General features: G+C 43.7%; 1 protein-coding gene across 2 annotated transcripts in view; it reads left to right on the top strand.

The window, feature by feature from the left end:
* Positions 1–17,487, top strand: part of CAB39L (calcium binding protein 39 like) — an 84,762-nt gene extending 67,275 nt beyond the window's left edge. For both annotated transcript variants that reach the window (XM_083169671.1, XM_083169672.1), the window contains exons 8-9: positions 972–1,115; positions 6,287–17,487. In XM_083169671.1, the coding sequence (XP_083025797.1) occupies positions 972–1,115; positions 6,287–6,466 (324 nt within the window). In that variant the 3' untranslated portion in view covers positions 6,467–17,487. The remainder of the gene's footprint in view (positions 1–971; positions 1,116–6,286) is intronic.
* Positions 17,488–22,634: the final 5,147 nt, after the last annotated feature.

The raw sequence follows: 22,634 nt of genomic DNA, 5'->3' as shown, positions 1-22,634 counted from the left end.
TGAATGTATATCTATGTGTTTGATCTATTACTGTGCATAATTTTTTTTAGTTATTATTGTTAGACAAAAAAAAAACAGTCAATTGCAAAAATCTGTTAAGCGGTTAGTGCAGGTATAGCCAATAGTGAAGTAATGTTTACATTTGTTTAGCACGTGTAATAGGGCCCGTACCGTTTTGAGATGGTCTACTAAAATGTAGAGTAATGTTGCAGAGAGACAATGATGTCACCATAGGCATTACAGCTCACATGTTCCCAATGATGGTGAAAATATGCAATAGAACAAATCAGAAAATAGTGTAGCACAGTTTTAATCTATAAAAACACACACAGAATAAAAAGCGGGTATCTCAATGCGGATAGGACTCTCACCAAACAGGTGGTCCACCAAAAAAGTAGACCATGAAGGCATCCCTGTTTGTCCGTTGAGTCGCTCCTCTGCCTTTATTGTCTACTTTCTGGCGAGCGCTGGCAGAGAGGGATTCCATTAAACTGGGATCTGCATGCGTCTCCACGCCCGTCCCAGTCTCTTGGCGGCTGGGCAGCGGGTCCCTGCCTGTCTTTGCTTCAGGGAGATCGGCAGGGTTAGGGGGGGTCGGGACGGCGGCGTGGAGCTCCGTTGCCATGAGGAACGCGAGCGTCTCCTGCGTGCGACCCCCCCTAATAAATAAACCTTTTTTAGAAATTGTTTTTAATATTAAAATTTGTAAAATATACTTTTCGTCAAAATAGCTCATACTGTATATGTAATTTTCCATGATCCTAGCATTTTATTGATGTGTGTTTCAAATGAATGTATTGTCCGTTTTGTTTTTTACTATCTTTTAAAAAAAATGCTGTTCTATTGTTTTGTAATTGCTAGACATGGGAGTTTATATCGCTGTGTTTCTTTGTCGCGTGTGTGTTGTTATACCAGTAGATGTACATGTACAGTGACCAACGTCTAAGAATGTTTTACAATTGGCTTTGTAGTTGCTGGGTGAGCTGATCCTTGACCGACATAACTTCTCCATCATGACCAAGTACATCAGCAAACCAGAAAACCTGAAGCTTATGATGAATCTGCTGAGAGATAAGAGCCCCAACATTCAGTTTGAAGCTTTTCATGTCTTTAAGGTGAGTGCGTTACTTTGCATCATGGTAGCTCTGTGTTTTGTCAGGCAGTAGAACCATGGAAAACCTGTTACTGGAGAACACCAGGCAATATGCATCAGGCATCTGGCCAAAGTCCCATGTACGTCACAGGTAATGGAAGCACATAGCTTGGATCTATTTTTAGGTGCTGCACTGGGAATAATAAATAGGAGGATATTCACAGTGCCATTCTCTTCATTGTAATCCAACAACATCACACCCTCCAACATCTGAAGGGCAGAAGCTTATACACATTTGGGAAGGGCTGTGGCCACTGGTAAAATGGGCATGGCCACAGCTAAAGTGGGCGTGGTCACACACACTTTCTGAATGTGTACTGAGCTTCTTTTTTGAAGGGGCGTGGCCAAATGTAAAGTGGCATTGGCACGCTCCCTTCCTGAATGTACTGGCATCATATAAACTTCATTACAGTTGCCCAAACAAGAGCCATCACATGTCACAAGAATGAGAAGATTGATAAAATAAAGTGTAACCCACCTTCTTTGCTGCTTTTTTTTGTTTTTTATGCGCTCACGACTAGCTGCACATACCCTCGTCCCCGGCCCACTGCCACCGCACACCCCACGCAGTGCTCAGCTCTCTGCTGCGCTTGGCAACCGTAAATCACCACTGCACATGTGAGAGAGTGCTAACAGACACAGTCCTGTCCCCTGAGTACGCCAGTGTCATGGTGTGCCGCACGCTGGCCCGGGAACCGCAATGCACCCTTGGGAACGGGTGCTTGGCCCAGGGAGCATACCACTGGCAGCTTGAAGCCAGGAGGACAATGAGCAAGAGAGAAAAAAAACTACATTTGGTACAGATTTTATTTGACATACGGACCGTTTATAAAAACTGTACTGTACCGCAAATTCGGTACAGTTGGAGGGTATGCAACATGCATAGATACCGCTTCATGCTATATAAAACCTATAATCATAAAGGAGCAGAGTGGTACACAGGCACCCAGCCTATGACCGCAGTCTAACCATGCACTTTCTGTGGAAGGAGTTGTGCGCTGGATGAGCTACTGGGGTTTCTTCCCAGAAGTAACAAGCAGGGTACTGGAAGTGGTGAAGGTTCCCATAGTCAAGGTCAAAAAAGCTTGTATTTTTGGAGCTTGAAGAATTTAGGTCCCCATACTTGTGTGGGGACAGCGGGCTAGATTGGAAGTGAGAGGTAAGCAGAATAACTGAAATATCCTGCATTATCTTTATAATGAATATGCCTTACCTTATTTTATACAAAAGTAAATGAAAATGTAACTTTTCACCTGCTTTGTGTAAACTGATGAATTGACTACTGAGGGGCTATTCTATTCACCTAGGTGAAAAAGTAACACTATTTTACCGCTATTGTATTCAATTGCGGCCTTTTATTTTGTGTCATCTTCGGTGATTTGGTGATCCACGTGTTTTTTGACTAGGTGAAATATCTGGGTACTTGTGTAGTTTCACGGCGGCACTTTCCTGCGGATCGCATCGTATGTAAATATTGCATGCAATTTGCATCCGCTTTGCATACGATTCAATCCGCGATGTGAATATTAGTACACCCCCACTATCCACGTCAGCCCGAAGCGTGGCAAGCGACGCGGTATGCGGCCTCGCGACTTATTCATATCCCCACTATCCACGTCAGTGTGGAGTTGATTTTATAAAGTGTGGAAAACGAGCCCGAAGTGTGACAACAGGACACGGATTACTTGACGTGTATTCCGCGTCCCCTTGCGGGGCTTGCCCCAAGAGTAAGGCCATGGCTATCTTTACTAGATCTATCTGGATGTCAACAAGCCTGTGATATTGCTATTCCAAGAGAAGGGCCCAAACAAACTATGTACTAGCACAGCATGAACAATGGTGAGGTGGAATTTGTCACAGTCCACTGTCACTGGATTGGGTAAGAGGAAGTATCATTACCACCAAGTTCTCTGTGCTTGCTTCTATTGCAGTGGCCTGCTCTTCATTATGTATATCTCTGTTCTCTGAAATTGTGACTTATTTCAAACTGTAAGTTAGCTTGGACCTAAAAAGTGCGTAATTTTGTTTTAGAATATTAGTGCAGGCCGTTGACCTTATTAATGCGTAATGTTGCTAATATTGAAATGGCTAATTAGGTGTTGTAACCAGCTAATTGAGTATGGGCTGCTTAAGAACATATGATTGTTCAGTTACATCTCATGGAGTATTTTTATTGTTTTGTATACTCCTTATGCACTGCTCCATTAATTTCTCTGGAATTTAATGATTATAAATACTTATGTGCAATTTGTTATAAGAAAATGCCAGATACAAGAATAGACAATGAGCACTGCCTCACTTTCCCAGATCCTGCCTGCTATGATGTTAGATGAACGCGCCTATAATGTAATTTTCAGAAAACAGACGTTATGCCCATCTTAGCACAGGCTTTAACATTTATTACATTGGTTTCTGGGAATCTAGTGATACAAAAATAACCGTTTTTTATTTTTTTTTGCACCCCACCGTCAAAACCAAAACAAAAAAAAACTTTTTATTTTACACTAAAGTCTCAATTTCAACAGACTGAAGAAGGTTCTTGATCTTTCTAGAAAAACTCAAAAACTGGCTATAGTGCAGTATTGTACAGAATATGGTTCTTTATTGTCATATGTCCCACTCGCATTTCATAGGGATCAATAGAGCAGGTAAGACTATGATGTTTTTTGAAGCAGAAGTCTCCATATTGCCATAAAATCTGTGAAGGCACATTGAATACCAGAAGGACTGATTGGGAAGATGAAGGACTGATTGGGCCCAAAAAAGCGTTCAAGCCAAGTAATACCACCTACTTTGTGGGTAGCATGGACACATCAACTAACCTCATTCGCAACCGCTGCTTCGGAAATGGGAAGATTGTGCGGCCCTTGAGACGAGAGAGCATCCACACCACACTGTAAAGCTGGCCATACATCAGAAAGATCGATCTTAAGATCGATTGCACTCATGATTGTGTACAATTTCCCTTGAAATCCCCAGCAGTCCTTGGTGGTTTTTGGACACACAATCTACACACAATCCATCATACAATCAGTCATGCAATCCATCTGCTGCATGATTTTGTACACAAGATGTGCACACAATCTGCATACAATCCATCATACAATCAGTCATACAATCCATCTTATGATGGATTGTATGATTGTGTACACAAGATGTGCACACAATCTGCATACAATCCATCTTACAATCAATTGAGATTGTATGATTGGGTACAATATCTTTCTGATGTATGGCCAGCTTTAGTATTCAATGTGCCTTTTAACAGATTTTATGGCATTTAGAGGAGGCTTCTGCTTGAAAAAAACATTATAGTATTACACACTCTGTTAATCCCTATGAAATGTGAGTGGAACATGAAAATTAAGAACCTTAGCTATTCTGTACAATATTGCACTTTGGTCAGTTTTTGTTCAGAGTTTTCTTTTTTTGCAAAGAATCAAACCATCAAGAACCTTCAATCTGTTGAAACTTTTAAAAAGTTTTGGTACTCTTTACCTAGCACGGCACCCACGATTTTGATCGTGGGCATCGCAGGTAAAAAAATCACGGGCATTGAATGCACTAAAAATCGGGTGCGACGCGATGCCCGCGATTTCCCATAGGGAACAATGTTAAATGTCTCAATTGACCCGATATTCATGTTCAGTGCCTCAATTGACCCGATTTTTCCATAGGAAACAATGTTAAATGGCCCACAGAGGCCAAATAGCCACCCTGAAGTGTGAAATGGCCCCCACAATTGTTAACGCCACCCCACGATCAACGTCAACCCAAAGCGTGGCGAGCGCAGCGGTACGCGTCCTACGACCTTTTCATACCCCCACTATCCACGTCGGCGTGGAGTTGAGAATAGAATAGTGTGGCGAGCCACCGAGCCCGAAGCGTGGCGAGCGGACGCGGATACCTTCACAGGTAAACGCGTCCCTTCGCGGGCTTCACAGGTATCCGCGTCCCCATGCGGGGCTCGCCACGCTTCGGGCTCGGTGGCTCGCTGCGCTCGCCACACTATTCTATTCTCAACTCCACGCCGACGTGGATAGTGGGGGTATGAAAAGGTCGTAGGACGCGTATCGCCGCCCCCGCCATGCTTCGGGTTCACGTTGATCGTGGGGTGGCGTTAACAATTGTGGGGGCCATTTCACACTTCAGGGTGCCTATTTGGCCTCTGTGGGCCATTTAACATTGTTTCCTATGGAAAAATCGGGTCAATTGAGGCATTGAACAGGAAAATCGGGTCAATTGAGACATTTAACATTGTTCCCTATGGGAAATCGCGGGCGCCGTGCTAAGTAAAGAGTACCAAAGTTTTTTTGTGTGTTGGTTTCCCCAGTGGGGTGCACGCCTTGTATTGTGAATTCTGTATATGTGGACTTTGGTGAAGGCTCCTTTTGTTACTCCGGGCTGAAATCATATTTGCGCTGTGGAGATTTATTTCTATTTTATATTGCCTTTTATTTCTAACAAATAATATATTCCAAATTAATTTTACAAGATACCTTTTAGAACTTTTTGGGGGAATTATATTTTGATGTATTTATTACTTTTATTAAAAATTATTTACACTATTGAAAATTATATTTAAATAAAGCACAAACCACACCATAAATAATAATATTGATTCAGTGGGGGGGGTATTCAATCCAGGATCACGGCTGTTGATCCCTCCCGACAGCCGTGATCCTGGCCCGTTTGTGGTTTGTTCGACAGCTGAACGACAGACTGGATTTAATGCCCTGCCTGCCGAGCAGCGCAATCGGGGCATGGCCACAAAAACGGCCATGAATTGTCGATCTGCGGCCGGGATCACGACAATCCACGCCCGTTATCGGCAGAACAAGCCTAGCTTCTAAAGTCAGGCCAGTTCTGCCGTGATCCCACATCAATGCTGTCGATAAAGACCGTATTGAATAGGGAGCTGCAGCTATTTCCCCCGTCGGGGATATCAACGGCACATTGAATACCCCCCAGTATCTTTAACAGCTGTGCTACAATATAAATTTACAATTCCTCAGACAGGAATAGCACAGACGTACGATTGCATATGTACTGGCAGAATCCGTTCTTTTTCTTTACCTTGTGCATTTGAGCAAAATACTATTCTCAAGACAATTCCTCTGTCTTACATTCTAGGTATTTGTAGCAAATCCAAACAAAACACAGCCAATTGTGGATATCCTGTTAAAAAACCAGACCAAGTTAATTGAGTTCCTGAGTAGCTTCCAGAAGGAGAGGACGGATGATGAACAGTTCTCTGACGAAAAGAACTACTTGATCAAACAGATACGAGACTTGAAAAAACCCACCCCATGAAGATCTCCGACAGTGCGTGTACCATCGATCATCTGAATTTAAAGTGTTTTAAGGATTGGTCATCATGGCATTGTCAGTGCCTATGTCTTTGTTTCAGTTTAGTTTATTAGCTGCCAAGAGTATAAAGGTTTTATATTAAAACTTAAAAAAAAATGTTTTTCTTAATTCGGTCTGTATGGGATGTGATATTTGCAGTTGGGGGTACGAGGCGTCAATCACTGCAAGTAGGGGCTGTTGCTGCTACTACTGTTGATTTGACTTGAGTACTCATTTGGTTTCTAAGTCTGAAGTTTTCTCTTTACCTTTTACAACTTGTAGTTGTAGAAAAGAGGGAGTTCATCTTCTCTGCCTTCTTATACTGGTTTCTGGAACCAGGTCATGACGCAATTTCTTTTCTCTAGCGATTAAAACCAGATCTATAGCACTTTGTCTGAAATTGCTCCTCTATTGGAGTGAGTACAATATATGTAACTGTAAGATTGTTTTATGGAAGTCTACTTGTAACTAATAAATTCCTATGAGTGATAATAGTCTATTATTCTAGGCCATTCCCCTCATTTGCCACCTGCCACCCAGGTCAAGGCATCACAGCATTTGTCCTTTGAGTCCTCTAGCATCCAATATATGTGCATGAATGTCTTCACTTGTCATTGTGAAATGATTGTCAAGACAATGACAGCTTTTACTCTTATCTACACCAAAGGGCGTGCTAGTAATTGCATTTTCATTCTACCACTGGGATGTTCTTTCAAAATGCACCTGTAACTTATTCTTAGTAGCTGGATGGGTGATGCTGTTATAGAATATATATATGTAACACCATTTCTGGTATATAAAAATCCTCAAAAAAACAATTGGTGGGGGGATGATTACAAGACTAAGATCTATATTGTGCGAAGGGCCATCAGGGTGGATTTACATAGGAATGACGTCCTTTGGAGCATTAAATGTGGTCACTACTTTTAATACGGTCTAAAATACATAAATTATGCTAAAATAAATATACAGTACATAGTTAGATCCATATATATTTGGACATTGACATAATTTTCATATTTCTCTTTCAATGGTCCTGGTGACACAGCTTCACATTGGGATGTAGGAGGGTCCGCAGGAGCCAGGCACCTATCCTAAAGCTTTTGGAGGGTAGGCTCCTCCCCTACTGCATCCCAGATTCCTCAGTTCGTGTTAGGTGCCCACTGGAGTGGGTGCTATTCTAAAGGGCTGCTGGAGCAGCCGAAGGAGTAGAGTTAGTTAGGGTTTTTATTATTTTATTAACTTCTACACTAGCTAGGTAGGCACAGTGTGAGGATTCTCATTAGTGAATCCTCACACTGCTAGCGCAGCAGGAGCTGACAGAAACGATTCCTGTCAGCTCACTGTGCACGAGGGAGACGCTGTCTGGCCTCCCTGTGCAGCGCTTACAGCTTCTTTTAAGAAGCTGCCTGGGCTCCGGAGCGCTCTGAAACCGGCTTCACGCTAGGTGGGGATCATGGGGGACAGGCGCTCCGTGATGGCGGCGGCCATTTTCTGCGGAGCTTACACACTGAGCTCCTATACTGAGAGGACAGCAGTGTTGTTACAGGCATGTTCCGAGTGGTCCCCAGCTGAGGGGGAGATACTGGAACGAGGAGATCCTACAATGGGAGCGGCTGTCTGGGGGTAGTTGGCGCCAAAAGTCACAGACCCCGCAGCAGCAGGGACTTGGTCCCTTCCCTCACTCTGTTTTTGGCGCCATTCAGAACGCTTGCAGCGGAGCTGAGCTGGCTTACTGATCCTGACAGAGTGATTGGATTTCCTGGGCTTCGCTTTCCCCATTCTGAAGACTACAGAAAGCTAAGTGGCTGAGTACACTGTATATAATGTATGTACATTTAATGCTGTGACTGTGTTATTGAGAACATCATGTCTGAGCAACAGTCTGTGGTTTTGGGGGAGGGAGCCTTTAATGCAATGAGCGCTTGCAGTGGTTGTACACTGAAATTTGTCCCTAAGGGGGGCTTTTGTATTTTATGCGCTGCTGTGAAACCCATGGGGAGTGAACCCCAGAGGGTAGTGCATCGGACCTTGCGAGGGTTAAGTCCCTGAGACAGGTCGGAAAAATGCTTTGGTGCATTACTGGACAGGCAGAGTGATGGCTGGTAATTTCCCTAGACCAGGGCCATTCTCTCAGCAGTCCGGCCAGCTCTTTGCCTCGGACCCAGACAGATCCTGACTTATACAAGTCATGCAGGATACTGCTATGGGAATCAGCAGGTTTAAATTACTTGTTTGACAAGCTTTATGGTTACTCTGGGGGGACCCCTAAAAGGTCTGATTCAGTGCCATTATTAGCTGCTGATGAGGAGGGAGAGTACACAGACATACCCTGGGTTCAGGGTGATGTTTCTGAAGAGTCCTCACCCTCAGGGGTGGAGGATTTGATTACTGCTGTAAACAGGCATTGAATTTGTCTGTGAAGTAAAAAACTCCTGCTAAGGTTGTTTTTAAGAGACAGCGTGAGGGAAATGATATCTCTCTGCAGACAAGGGTTTACAAGATTTATTGGAAAACCCCTGATATCTCTCTGCAGACAAGGGTTTACAAGATTTATTGGAAAACCCCTGACAAAAGGCTTTAGATGCCAAAATAGATGGTTAAGCCTGTATCCCATGCCTGAGGATCATGCAGACCTCTGGGAGAAAGTTCCAGTGGTAGAGGCTTCTGTGGTATACTTGTCAAAAACCAACTGTGCTACCAGTGCAAGCCTTCAAGCAAGCAAGTCCTCTGATTGGCTTCAGTCTGGGTCTCTAAGGCCAGGATTGGTGGGTCAGTGACCTGTGCTCTAGTTGACATACTGTCTTTTGTGTGTTGTTACTAGGCAGAGAAGTATAATGCTGCTGCAGAAATGTGATGCAGGCTGAGCAGGAAGCTCTCAAAATGGCTGCCAGAGTTTCCTCAGTGTTTGGAATGCCAGGAGAGTGCTCTGGCTTATAGCTTGGAAGGCAGATAACAAGTCTAAAAAGGCTTAGAGGCATTTGCTTTTAAAGGAAAGCTGTTATTGGTTTACAACTGGAAGAGATTAATAAGCAGGCCACAGGTGGAAAAAAGCACTTTCCTGCCTACCCCTGCAGCCAAAGCAGACATCAAGGTTTTCTGCTTTCAGGCCATCCTTTCGGCCCTCCCCTAGAGGAGGTGCGTCCTTTTGAGGACAGTCTTTTAAGGGATAGTCTCAGTCCTCCAGGGGCAAGGCCCCAAAGTCAAAATTTGGTTCTTTTTATAAGAAACCATAGGAGAGGAAAAATCCTCCGCATACTGCCAGGGGTTTTGCCCGGCGGTGTTTAAGGAGGGGGGACGTCTGTCACTGTTCAGAGACGCAGGGGCACTGTTAAGACCGGAACGCTTGGGTTAGAAATATAACCCAGGGTTAAAAGATTCCCTTCAGAGTTCTTCCACCGAGAAGGTTCATTCCTACACCACTGCCAAAGGAGGCTCGGCTCCGTACAGCTCTCTTGGGAGCGGCTCATTCTCTTTTAGAGAAGGGTGTGGTAGTCCCGGTCCCCAGAGCGGAGGGAAAAAAGGCTTTTATTTCACTCTGTTTTTGGTGCCCAAACCAGACGGGTCTTTCAGCTGATCCTAAACTTAAAGGCATTAATAGCTTTTTGTGGGTAGACCATTTCAAAATAGAGTCTCTACGGTCTGTGCTGCTAAGCCGGGACCAGGGAGAATTTTTAGCGTCCATGAAGGTCCAGGACGCATACTTGCAGGTTCCTATCCACCCGGAACTATTGGGGTGTGCAATAGGAGACCTTCTCCTGTAATTACAGGCGTTGCCTTTTGGTCTGGCCACAGCGTCAAGGGTATTCACCAAATAATGTCAGAAATGGCGGATGTGCTTCGACTGACGGAAATCATGGTTATTCCATTTTTGGACGACCTGCGGTTTAAAGCGGAGTCAGCAGACAAGTGAAGAGTCACTTGGCAGAAACCATCAGGTTTTGCAGATTCACGGCTGGCTTTTAAATTTACAAAAATCTCTATCGGTGCCGTCACAGAGACTCCAATTCTTGGGGATTGGTCTGGATACCCAGTTGCATTGGGTGTTTCTACCAGAGGCATAGGCCAGGGATCTGGCTGCCTTGGTACAGGAGAGCCTAGGGTCTCAGAGCACAGCAGTATGGGGGTGACTCAAACTGCTGGGGAAGATGATGGCGTCTTTCGAGACGTTACAGTTCACCAGGTTCCACTCTAGAGTGTCCCAGCGGACAGGGAACTCTCAGACCATGAGGTCAGAACAAATGGTGTTGTTTTCAGAAACTCGATCCTTCCTAAAATGGTGGATGGAGGTGGATTCCCTTCGGGGGAGTCGGTCCCTGCAGTCCTGGAGCTGGGTGGTAGTCACTACCGACGCCAGTCTCAGAGGCTGAGGGGCAGTTGTCGTGGACCTGCGTCTGCAGGGCTTGTGGACTTTAGAGCAGAAAGACTGATACTTTACAGTCTGCCTTACTGATCAACATCTTGGAACTGAGGGCTGTGTGGATGAGGTTTTCTCTGGCGGGAGAAAAGATTACAAGAGCTCCCTTTTAGGCATTCAGACCGACAACGTCACAGCTGTGGCGTATCTGAATCACCAGGGAGGCACACACAGCAATCTGGCCATGTGGGAAGTGTCCCGAATCTTCTTGTGGGCGGAACAGAATGTTCTAGCATTATCAGCAATCTTCATACCAGGAGTGGAGAATATAGAAAATGGAGGCTGAATCCACAAGTATTCCACTAGATTACAATAAGGGGGAAACACCGGATAGGGACCTGAAGGCATACAGGTTCATCCATCAGGTACCCAGGTTGTATGACAGGACGTGGGATCCACTGGCAGAAGCAGTGGATGCCATGACTATCCCCTGGGAGGGGAATCTTCTTTATGATTTAACGCCAGTTCCAATGCTGGCAAGAGAGTTGAAAACAATACAGGCCCAGACAATTCCAGTAATTTTAGTGGCCCCAGATTGGCCAGGGAGATCCTGGTACTCGAGGCTTCAGAGATTCTCTGTGGACTCGTGGCGTCTACATCTGAGGTCAGACCTTCTAAAACAAGGACCGTTCAACCAGCTGGATTCAGCTCGATTAATTTTGACGGTCTGGCTGTTGAAAACGCCATTTTGAGGAATATAGGATTCTCAAAGGCGGTGGTTAACGCAATGAGGAAAGCCAGAAAGTCAGTGTCTTCTGTAAATTATTTTGGGGCCTGGAAGACCTATATTTGGTGGTGTGTAAGACAGAGATCACGCACATCGAGATTTAAAATGGCTAAATTGTTGGAGTTTTTTACAGGAGGGCCTTTCCTCTGGGTTAGGCCTTCAGTCACTCAGAGTACATATCTCGACCGTGTCAATTTTTCTTTCCAAAGAAGGATTGCGTTAGAACCAGAAGTACAGACCTTCCTGCAGGGGGTTTATCTATTGAAACCTCCCTACAACCAACCAGTAGCGCCAGGGGAATTATCTCTGGTTCTGGAGTACTTAAAGAGGCGCCTTTTGAGCCGTTAAGGTCGGTTGACCTTAGTTTCCTTTCAGGGAAGCTGGTATTTTTGTTGGCGGTGGCGTCAAGAAAAAAAAAAAAAAAAAAAATATATCGGAGTTGATTGCTTTGTTCTTCAAGTCTTCCTCCCTTATATGTCACGATGATAGGGCTGCCTTTCGGACAGTACCCCTAGATTTTTACCAAAAGTAGTCTCTGCTTTTCATCTAAATCAGGAGATTGTTCTGCCTGTGTTTCAACCCTCAGAGGGTTGTTAGGAAAAGGGACAAATTAAGGAATTTGGATGTTGTGCGCGTCTTGCGCGTTTATGTGGACAGAGTTAAGAGTGTCAGAAAGACTGATACTTTACTGGTTTGTATGACATACACAAACTTAGTTGGCCTGCTTCTAAGCAGACCATTGCTAGGTGGTTGCGCTCTGTTATTGCGTTTGCATATACTAAAGTTGGTAGGCCTGTACCGGCCAGGATTAATGCGCATACCAACAGGTCGGTTGCCACCTCTTGGGCGGTTCGACATGGGGCAACAGCTGAGCAGGTTTGCAGGGCTGCCACTTGGTCTTCTGTTCATACTTTTGCCAAATTCGATAGGTTCCGTGAGTTCGCGTCGGTGGACGCATCATTCGGGCAAGCAGTGATGAAAACTGCAGACCTGAGCGTACCCACCCAAAAGGACCGGCTCTGGAACGTCCCAATGTGAAGCTGTGTCACCAGGACCATTGAAAGAGAAAAAGGGATTTTTGTAAGAACTTACCGTTCGAATCCCTTTCTCTGATATGGTCCTGGTGACACAGCGATCCCTCCCTTACGCTCAGTAAGTATGCCAGTGTTCATGATGTTTCATGTTATAATTGGTTGAAAAGTTAAATTTAAAATTGTGCATATAATATGTGCAGGTGTTTGTACTGAGTTAATGTATTCCAGTGGCTTTGAAAGATTGAACTGAGGAATCTGGGATGCAGTAGGGGAGGAGCCTACCCTCCAAAAGCTTTAGGATAGGTGCCTGGCTCCTGCGGACCCTCCTACATCCCAATGTGAAGCTGTGTCACCAGGACCATATCAGAGAAAGGGATTCGAACGGTAAGTTCTTACAAAAATCCCTTTTTTTTTCCTCTGCAGCCACAATGGATTTTAAATTAAATAATGAAATTTATACAGATAGAGCCATCCTCATCTAGCCCTTAATTAGGATAAACTGAGAAAGAGCTGTCAGAGTTAATCCTATGCTAATCCCCTACTGTATTGTTCTATGTATTGTATTGCAGCTGAGAACAATATGCCTTGGTGAGCCATGGGTCACCATGGCTAGCCGGAGATGGCTAGTTAAAGAAGGCTCCATCTGTATTTCAGTGCAGATTTTTATCTTTTAATGCGAGGATTTGACCAAAAATATTGTATAAAACGTTTTGGAATTGCTACCATTTTTATACTTTGTCCCATTTTTTTCAGGGGATGAAATGTGATTAAACTAATTAACAATCCTAAATAAAATGTTTAATTTTAATATTTATTTAAAAAAAAACTATGTTTTACAGATGATGTGGTATGCTTTGGACCATACGCATTCTAAGCCTTCTCCATACTTTTTTTTTCTTCCCATTATACTGCTGCAGGTTGAGCTTTGTTTCCTCTTTCCAAAGAATGCTATTCCTGAACTGGGCTGTTGCTACAATGTTTTTTTTTTTTTTTTTTTTTTTTCTAATCTGGATTTTCTATTTTTGAAGTTTATAAATGTTTGCACCTTGTGGTGAATCCTCTGTATTTAATCCTGTAAAATCATCTTCTTTTCATATACGCTAAGATAATAATATGCCTACTGGATATTGTATATTAAGTCTCAGAATGTACCGAGATTTTCTCTTGTGTTTGTAGGCTAGCAATGGCCTGTCTCACTTTCATTCAGCACTCCATTGACTGCATACTGTCACATTAACAAATGCCACAGTTTTGGGGGTATCTGATTACCTGCAGTAATTTACCATGTGTCCTCACCTGGGGCTATCCGTTTAGACCCGAAAAACTGGCGCCTCCCTGAAAGCAGCCCCAATTTTGTGCGCATAATAGTCCTGCAGCCACAAAAACTTACAGGTTGGTTGGGCCTCCACATAGTTGCCCGTAAAAAAAAAATATCTGAGCTAAAATTCCGTATTTTCCTTCCAATATTTTTTTGCCGCTAATTAGGAACCCATTTGAATTCACTCCAGATTTTTTGGTTAATGAATGAAGGAAGGAATAGCCCAGAACTGTCTGAAAAAGCTATTGCTTTATATGTCAAATTACTGTTGGTCGCTAGAAAATGAGGGGGCTTCATCATCTACATCTAGAATTCCTAAACTTTTTTAATATGTTTTGGTCAAACGGCTAAAATAACAAACTGTCAGTGTCCGTATATGTATGTATGTATAAATATATCTCTAAATTATACATATATTATACAGATTGTCTTACTTATATAATGTTATCGGCATTAAACACACTTTGTTGTTTATCAGTTCAGTGATTATGAGGAACAATTGCTGCTTATGAGGACTTATATACAAACCCCCCCCCCCCCCCCATATATGGTAAAGGATAGTCTTGATGATTTGTAATATGGTTATAATTAGTTTTAAATAGTTTATTCAAATAAATGCAGTTGGTTTAGCGATCAGTTTAATTAAACATGTAGGAATCTGAATGAGCACCATAAAGATCAGACTTCAGATCACAGCAGTTCCTAATCTCCAGCAGTCAGATCTGATCTGATGTAAATGTGTCCTTATATATATCCTTTTTCAGAGTAGGTTTCTGCCTTGTGTATTACCGGTCAGTCACTTATAATAAGTAGTGGAACCAGCTGCTTAGATCTAGCAGTGATGTTGCCCAGCTGTGACTGGCCTTCGTCTCTTCTGTGTCTGTGAGCACAGCATTCGCCCTGGAGGTGGCTGCCTGGGCATCCTACTATAAGCGGTTCTGTAACTCAGCAAGTTATCGTGGCGTGTAAAGCTTGTTTTCTATTTTTATATCGAAGTGGGTAATGGAAGTCGGCTTGTAAAGGAATTATTATTTTATTAATATGATTTTAATATATTATTAGTCTATCTTGTTTAGATTTTTATTTGTCCTTTTTGATGTGCTTGACTATCTTTCTTCTGCAGAGATAAATGCAGCCTTATGGGTGCCAGGAACCTCATTGGTACCAGGTACAGTACCGTATTGGTTCCCTGTGTGCACTGCATAATAAAATAATCCAATGAGATAATACGCTGTCATTCATTTCATGCCACGTCAGCTTCTATATACGAGATGCCTGGCAGGAGCTAACAGACACCCAATAATGTGACTCCCAATAATGTCTGTCATGATGTGACTGGGACGCACCAGGAGGCTGTGGTATGTGACACTTGCATTGTGAGCTGCTGAGTCTGTATACGTAGCATAATGGAATTTAGCATGGAAAAAAGTCTGCGGCTGATGCATCGTGTATATCTGAGTGCGACTGAATTGGTGTACAAGTGTCACATAACCAATTGATTACCACAATCCCCTGGTGTGCCCTCGTCACAATGCGGTACTGCAAAGATACAAAGACATTCTGCACTAACAGGAGTAAATTTACTAAAGATTCTAAAAATGAAGAGGTGTGGCCCATACCAACCAATCAGATTCTGGCTGTCATTTTCTAGGATACAATAGAGAAATGATAGTAACCAATCAAATTGTGTCTATGGGCAACATCACTTTTTTTTCATTTTTATAAGCTTTACTACATTTACCCCCACAGTCTTTCAGGCTCTGGTGCACTGAGAGGGGCTGTATACCTTGGCTGCAGTAACGCACGCAGCTGTATCTGTGTGTAAATGTCAGCAGATTTAAAGCTTAAAAGTAGATTCCGGTTTCTCGGTTTATATAAAAGTGGATGGGTCCTATACTTGTGTGAGCTGTATTCCTATTGCTTCAGTCCCAACATAAAAGGGAACTCTTGTACAGGGATTTGTGAGCGATAATCTGCTTGTGTCGGGGCCTGAGAAATGCGAGGAAGCAGCATTGTGCTCTGTTCTGTAGGCATTGGAGATAGCTACTGAGGTATTGCAGTACTGTGGCCATTGAAGTTTGGACGGTCTCTTGTAACGGCTAAGTTTGCCTCATCGGTGCTTTCTGATGGCAGAGGGAGGGCAACCACCTTGAGCCTCTGTTACATATTTGTTATTCAGCAGAGCCAAACCTTGTTGGCCTGGATGCTAATGTTGTTTACTTCTATTGGTGCACCATTGTCCTATTCTGCTCGTGTTACTGTATATAACTATGATCCCAGAGCTCCCATGTATGGACTTCTAACCATAAAAGAGTAAAGCAAACTGATTACTATAGTAACATAACACCGCTGCCCTAGTGGTAGAGAACAGTTCTTCACAAGAGGATTCATTGCACAATAGCAGAGATTTCAATGTAACCACCTCCTTTTTAAAGACCAAACTGAAGTGACATTTTTGGTATAAGCCCCAAATCATTGTAGAATGTACAAGAGGTTCTGTTTTGATGAATCCCCTTGATTTTATTGTACATAGGAAGTAATCTGAGTTTATCCAGTGAAGCCTGGAGTTGGAAAGAGCTGACATTTTGGGCAAGATTTAATGCCGCGTTCAGCTGCAGTGCGAGATGTCCGGTTTCAGAGTTCGGAAGATATCTCGCACTGCCGCGGAACCCCGGCGGCATTAAATCTCGCTCTTCTGATTGATGTGACTTAAATGAGCTACTTGTTCTTTCACCCACTCTTACAGTCTGTGGGGTCATGGGGTGTGGGGTTACTACTTCTTAGGCAATGGATATTCTACCCCTTTTGGGACTACTGGGGACAATTTCATAAAAAAAAATGGTGGCAGTGAAATAGCAGAGAACCTCGCGGCCACCAACTTCTCACATTGTACCTTGTACCCCCATAGACACGCACAGGAAAGTGTGCAATGGAGGGGTCCGGTATTTCTGTGGTGGGCACACATAGGCAAGAATTTAAAATGACTACCTCCACTGGACGCAGTCAGTAGGCATGCTGAGGGGTAAAAACACCTTACAGATGGATGTATTGTATAATTTACCATAGTCTGATGTAATTATAAAAATACACATAGATCCTGCTTAGATTAGTGCTCTGTAGAAATGGTTTCTGCTGAAGGAACCTGCTGTGCAGTGTGACCCTGCGCTGTATTTCCTGTGTGAGCTACAACCCGTTCTCCTGACATTGATTGTTTAAATGATGGTCATCCGACATCCCTATGTAACAGGAGAAACCAATTCTGGATTTTGCGAATTTAAACCCCTGCACTTTGTATTGCAATCTAACAACCTTTTACACAAATGTGAGCGGTCTGTGCTGCATACAGATCTACCTTCTGCGCCTTAGAAAAGGGATAAAACCTGATAACTATTTGCTTATTTAAACTATTGTGTGTATAAAATAAATGTATATCATCAGTTTGTACTTATAAGATTATATTTACAAAACATTAAAGGCACGGTTACTGAACACTTGTGTGATGCTTATTTGCACACTTACTTGGACTTACAAATCCTCCTGGAGTGAAAACCCTAAAGGTAGGCAACTGTGCATCCAGTAATCTACATATGTCCATATTCTTTTGTACACGTTAATGACAATTGTACTCCACTTATACCCCTTTCACATCGCAACTAATTACGGGTACAAGCCAGTTTTCTTGCCGGTTCAACCCGGTAATTAGTGCGATGTGAAAGGGGTTACCGGGTCTCGCAAACGGGTAGCACCACGGTAATACGAACCTGTAAAAGAAGAAGGGTTAAACGGATCAAGCAATCCGTTTCTGGTTCACACTATGGAGGAGGCAGCACCAGCTCTAAGCGCTGCCTCCTCCCCCACCCCTGATTACGCGCCAACTCCCCGCCGCGCCCCCGGATGACTTCAGCGAACCGGCAATAATACAAAAGTGCAGTGTCGTGTCGGGACTAAACCGTTTTAAAGATCCGGTATGACCCTGCATTTTGCAATGTGAAAACAATATCAGAGGGGTATTTTATGAAAACTGAAAGGGGAGAGATCAAATTGTGATGGATAATTACCGCCATTAGAATGTTAAAATAAAATCTAGATTTTGGTTTATTTTTACAACCAAATATTTGTATTCACGTGCTGCTTTATACCACAAATAGGAAACCAATTAAAAATGAGACTGTAGTATGAACTCTTAAGGTGCCCACACACGGTGTGATATGTGTGGTGTGCATTTTATACTCGCATCTTGTTCCAATTGCATGCAATATGCTAAAACAGTGTGTGATTTTAACTAGATACAATCTAATATAAAAATGACTGCCTGCACATACTTTTAGTACATTGCGATATGCCTGCACATCTCAAGCTGTATAGAAACATCAATTTGAACTAAGGACCTTATTGTGGTCCTCACGCTCTCCTGCGCGTTCGTGCAGGGGAGCAATGGTGAGCGACTTACCCATGCACATTTACATTTATGCGCATGTGCAGCCACTTGGTGTGAGCAAGTGTGGCGAACTGCTTGTCCGCTGTCCCGTTCGTACCTAGCACGGGGTGGCGGCGGCGGCGAAGGGACATGCCAATGGGAACGACCAGCGTTTAATGGACGGGCGCCCATGATGCACATGCGGGGGCTGGCAGCTGGGATGTCAGTTGCCCGCCTACTTCACTACAGGGTGCCCGCAGATCTAAGACACCACAGAGGTGTCTTAGGTCTGCGAGCGCTTGCAAAATTATTTGATGGTCTGCAACTATCAAATGATTTTGTCCCTGCACGCAAGGCTGCGAATGGATGTATATGCAAAACCTCCATTCGCATGCGTGTGGTGGGAGCTTGGAATGCGAGAGGGGGTGTGGAATTCGCACAGTGTATGGGTACCATTACAGGACTGTCACATAAATGACATAATACATATATATGCTGCATTTTACAATGTCCTGATGCCAGATCACTGTAACACAATAGTTTGAGAAGCCTGCTATAGAATCTCACATTTCATTTTATTTTTGCATTAAAAGTTCAAAATTGATAAATGCATTTATCCTTATTACTGATCAATCCAATTTTATTTATTTGCAATTTAATGAAGATCACTTTTTTAGGCAATATTTAACCCTTTATGTGAAGATGAATGTAAATGAACTCTAATGGAGCCAAATGTTTTTACATGTCACAAAACAGAGTGAAAAACTGCTATGCTATTGACCGATTAGAAAGACCCGTTTCGGCTGAGAACACACCGGCTCGGTGAAACCGGTGTATTTTTTGGAAAAGCAATAGCCTCATTTTTGCTGACGGCGGGCAAAGCAAATCCCCGAAAAGCTGCGGCGCCTGCCGGTTTTTCGGGGCTATTAAGATTGTCCCAAGCTAGATTTTTACCCATGATCACGGGTAATAGAATATCGGTACTTGTTTCCTAGCTCGGGTCCCATCGCATACTATAAGTTAAGGTATGTTATGGGACCCGATCAGACCCAACCGACCCGATTTTCGGGCTTTAAAGGTGTTTCTGTACAATTAAAAAATTGGTCGCATCGCATGCCATTATAATGGCATGCGACGCGCCCGACCTGATTTTTACATTGGACCCAATGTTAAATGGTCCCTGAGACCCGATTTTACATTGGACCCAATGTTAAATGCCCCCCAGACCTGATTTTTAATTGTATACCCACCCTGATGGTTAATTATTATGTAAAATACCCCCCATTGTTAACGCAATGCCACAATCAACGTCAACCTGAAGCGTGGCGAGCAGCGGCGGTACGCGTCCTCCGACCTTTTCATACCCTTTTATTTATTTATTTTCACTTTCTTTAATCTGAATGTTGACACAGTTGACAATGAAACGTAGCACTGCATCCCCTCTCATTCCTCGCAGGTGGGACATGAAATTCTGCCTGTCGGCTCAAAAAAAAGAAGTGAAAAACCCCATGTCGACCTAATGACCCTGATGACCTAACCAATGTCGACCTTCAGTCATGTCAATCTTCCTGCATGTTGACCTAGTGGTGTCGACCTAATGCTTGTAGACCTAGTGACCAAGAATCTACTGATATGTGCGAGATACCCACATTTTGGGTTTGTACATGGAGAGAGCGGTTTAATGCTGTCTGTATTGTGCTCTGCATGGTGATCCTGGCATGTCGGAAATGCAGACAAATAGCCACGTTTCATAATGACAGCCACAAGAAGCATGAGAACCGATGCCGTGGAATTTGTCATTTCATGTAGTTATATCAGTGGTTGTCAGAAAGGAAATTGAAGATTTTGTTGCCTGCACCCACAAGGATCAGATAAATGCTGGGGCTCTGCGGTTATAATATGCCGGGTGCAGAAAGTGCAAGTGACTCACTGCTATTATGTGTTTGCAGATGAATGTTATGTTTATTTTAAGCTTCTTTTATTTCTATAGCCTTTATTTTGTGATTGTTTTATGTGCTGTGATGACTACTGTGCACCATAGCAACAAATAAATACAAGACAATGAAACAGATTGGACAAACCCAGGATAAGCACCTGCAAATCTGCCATACAAGAACATTTATACCCATAGTAAAATAATAAAAAGAAATGAAAGCTTCAGTATAAAGATACTGTATGTTTGAATCTGGAAATGGATGTATAGAAATATACAGATAGAGCCATCCTCATCTAGCCCTTTAAGTGAGCCAGAGCTGTCGGATTTAATCCTCTGGTAATCCCCTACTGTATTGTTCTATGTATTGTATTGCAGCTGAGAACAATATATGATAATAAGCCATGGCTCACCAGAGAAGGCTAGCTGAAGAAGGCTCCATCAGTACTCCTGATGTGTATAGTAATACGTTTTCTTGACAGTATTTTCTTGGATGGAGGATGAAACCACAGTAATAATGCCCCGTGCTGAAGTAGGACCTTCATGGACAATCATTGTTTGGGTAGTCAAGTTGGTGAACATAGATCAAACCAGCAATGGAGTAAAAGTCTACCATCTTCTGCATAATACCTCAATTGTTCATATTAAAGTGCACTCCTAAACATAGTAGTGTTAACTAGCCTATGACAATACCATACCCTCCAACATGGCCCATTCCATTAGGTACAAAATGCTCTGTTCCTGGACTTCCCTGCCAGTGGCAGTTGCAGCTGTGGGGCTGCAGCACCTTCCAATATTCAAATAGGAGAGCCACACCAGCTGCCATCCCAAACATCACTGTCCTGGACTCACTGGCAGTTAATTTGACCCCCCTCTTTGAATTTTGGACTGTGATGGAGTCCCACCTCTGTAACTGCCACTGGCAGGGAAGTCCAGGAATAGAGCATTTTGTTCCTAATGGAATGGGACATGTTGGAGGGTATGCAATACCCATGGCTGTGTAGCCAGAGTGCATACGGACTGTAGCACTTGTGTGTAGTGGGATGCAGCCAGACTGAATACTGATTCAACCATCAAACTGCTGCATTGTTTGTATGCTCTCCCCAGGACAGTGTGCACAGCATTAAGGTAAGGCTTACATTAAACAGACTTTTAAACACTATGAACATAATGACATTTTGCTCCCAATTCAGACCTGCTTGCACAGTTGCAAATTTGCAGCACGGGTGTATTCTCTTATACTGCGCATGCGCCAAATCTTTGTGACAAATGCCTTTGCCACTGTACACACTAAAATATGCATGCAGGGCAGCCACTGAGAAATAGGTGTGTTGTGCGTGTTCCATGGGTGCGGCTTGCAGTCCTGCAGATGGGGGCGTGAGGGTGGGCGTGTGGCAGCACACATGCAGGTGGAGTTTTCGCACACAGACACATTCATGTGCTCCTGCTTTTATACAAACCCTTCGCAGCTGACAAGACGTCTCAGGCTACGCGCGCCTGCGAATGACTTGATACATGTGGTCCATCACCAATCAGAGCTTATAATTACCGAAACATTAATACCAAAAAAGCATTTTACTGCTATTCCACTTGCAAAGAATCTGCCCAACAGCTGTAAAGGTAATATGTTGTGCAAAATAATAATATCGGCTTTTATATGCGTCACAATTGCTAATGCTATTTGTATCTGTCTCCATTTTTTTATATAATAAATCAAATTTCCTCTACCTCCCCCATGGCAGCCATCACTTATGGGTTCTTCCCCTATTGGGTAGCTTTGGAAAGGAAAAAAAGACGCCCCTTCTCCATAAAAGGCTCCTCCTCCTTCTCTGTGTGTTTTTTTCCCTTTCCCAGGAGGGTAGCATGTGGTTTTTTTTACTAGTGGCTTACCCTGTGAAGTAGATCTGGTTTCCACCGTCGCCTTGAGCGTCCAGGTGGAAACAAAGTAACCAGGCGGCTGGTGAAAACCTCAGGAAGCCGCATGCCGTCCTCAGGTTTGGGCGGCTAACAAGCGGTGGCGTCCAAGGAGGCAAGGTGGAGGTCTCCTGCCCGGAATCCAGGTGAGACCGGGCGGACGTCGTCACCTACGGCGGGTGACAAGCAAACAAACAGGCCGCGGCGCGGCCGGACAGCGCGTCCTTATGGGCGCAGGAGGTGACGCGGCATCTGACGCGGCAGGCGTCTGACGCGGTGATCGTTGGTGTCAGCATCTGACGCGGTGACGTCAGGACGCAGCGCTGGCGCCCTCGGATGACGCGGTCGCCTGTGGCACGCGGAAGGCGCTTT

This window comes from Crinia signifera, chromosome 2 (assembly GCF_055691185.1).
Source record: "Crinia signifera chromosome 2, ASM5569118v1, whole genome shotgun sequence".
NCBI classification, from domain to species: Eukaryota; Metazoa; Chordata; class Amphibia; order Anura; family Myobatrachidae; genus Crinia; species Crinia signifera.
Note: the sequence above shows the minus strand (reverse complement) of the source record. Positions and strands in the feature narration are given on the sequence as shown.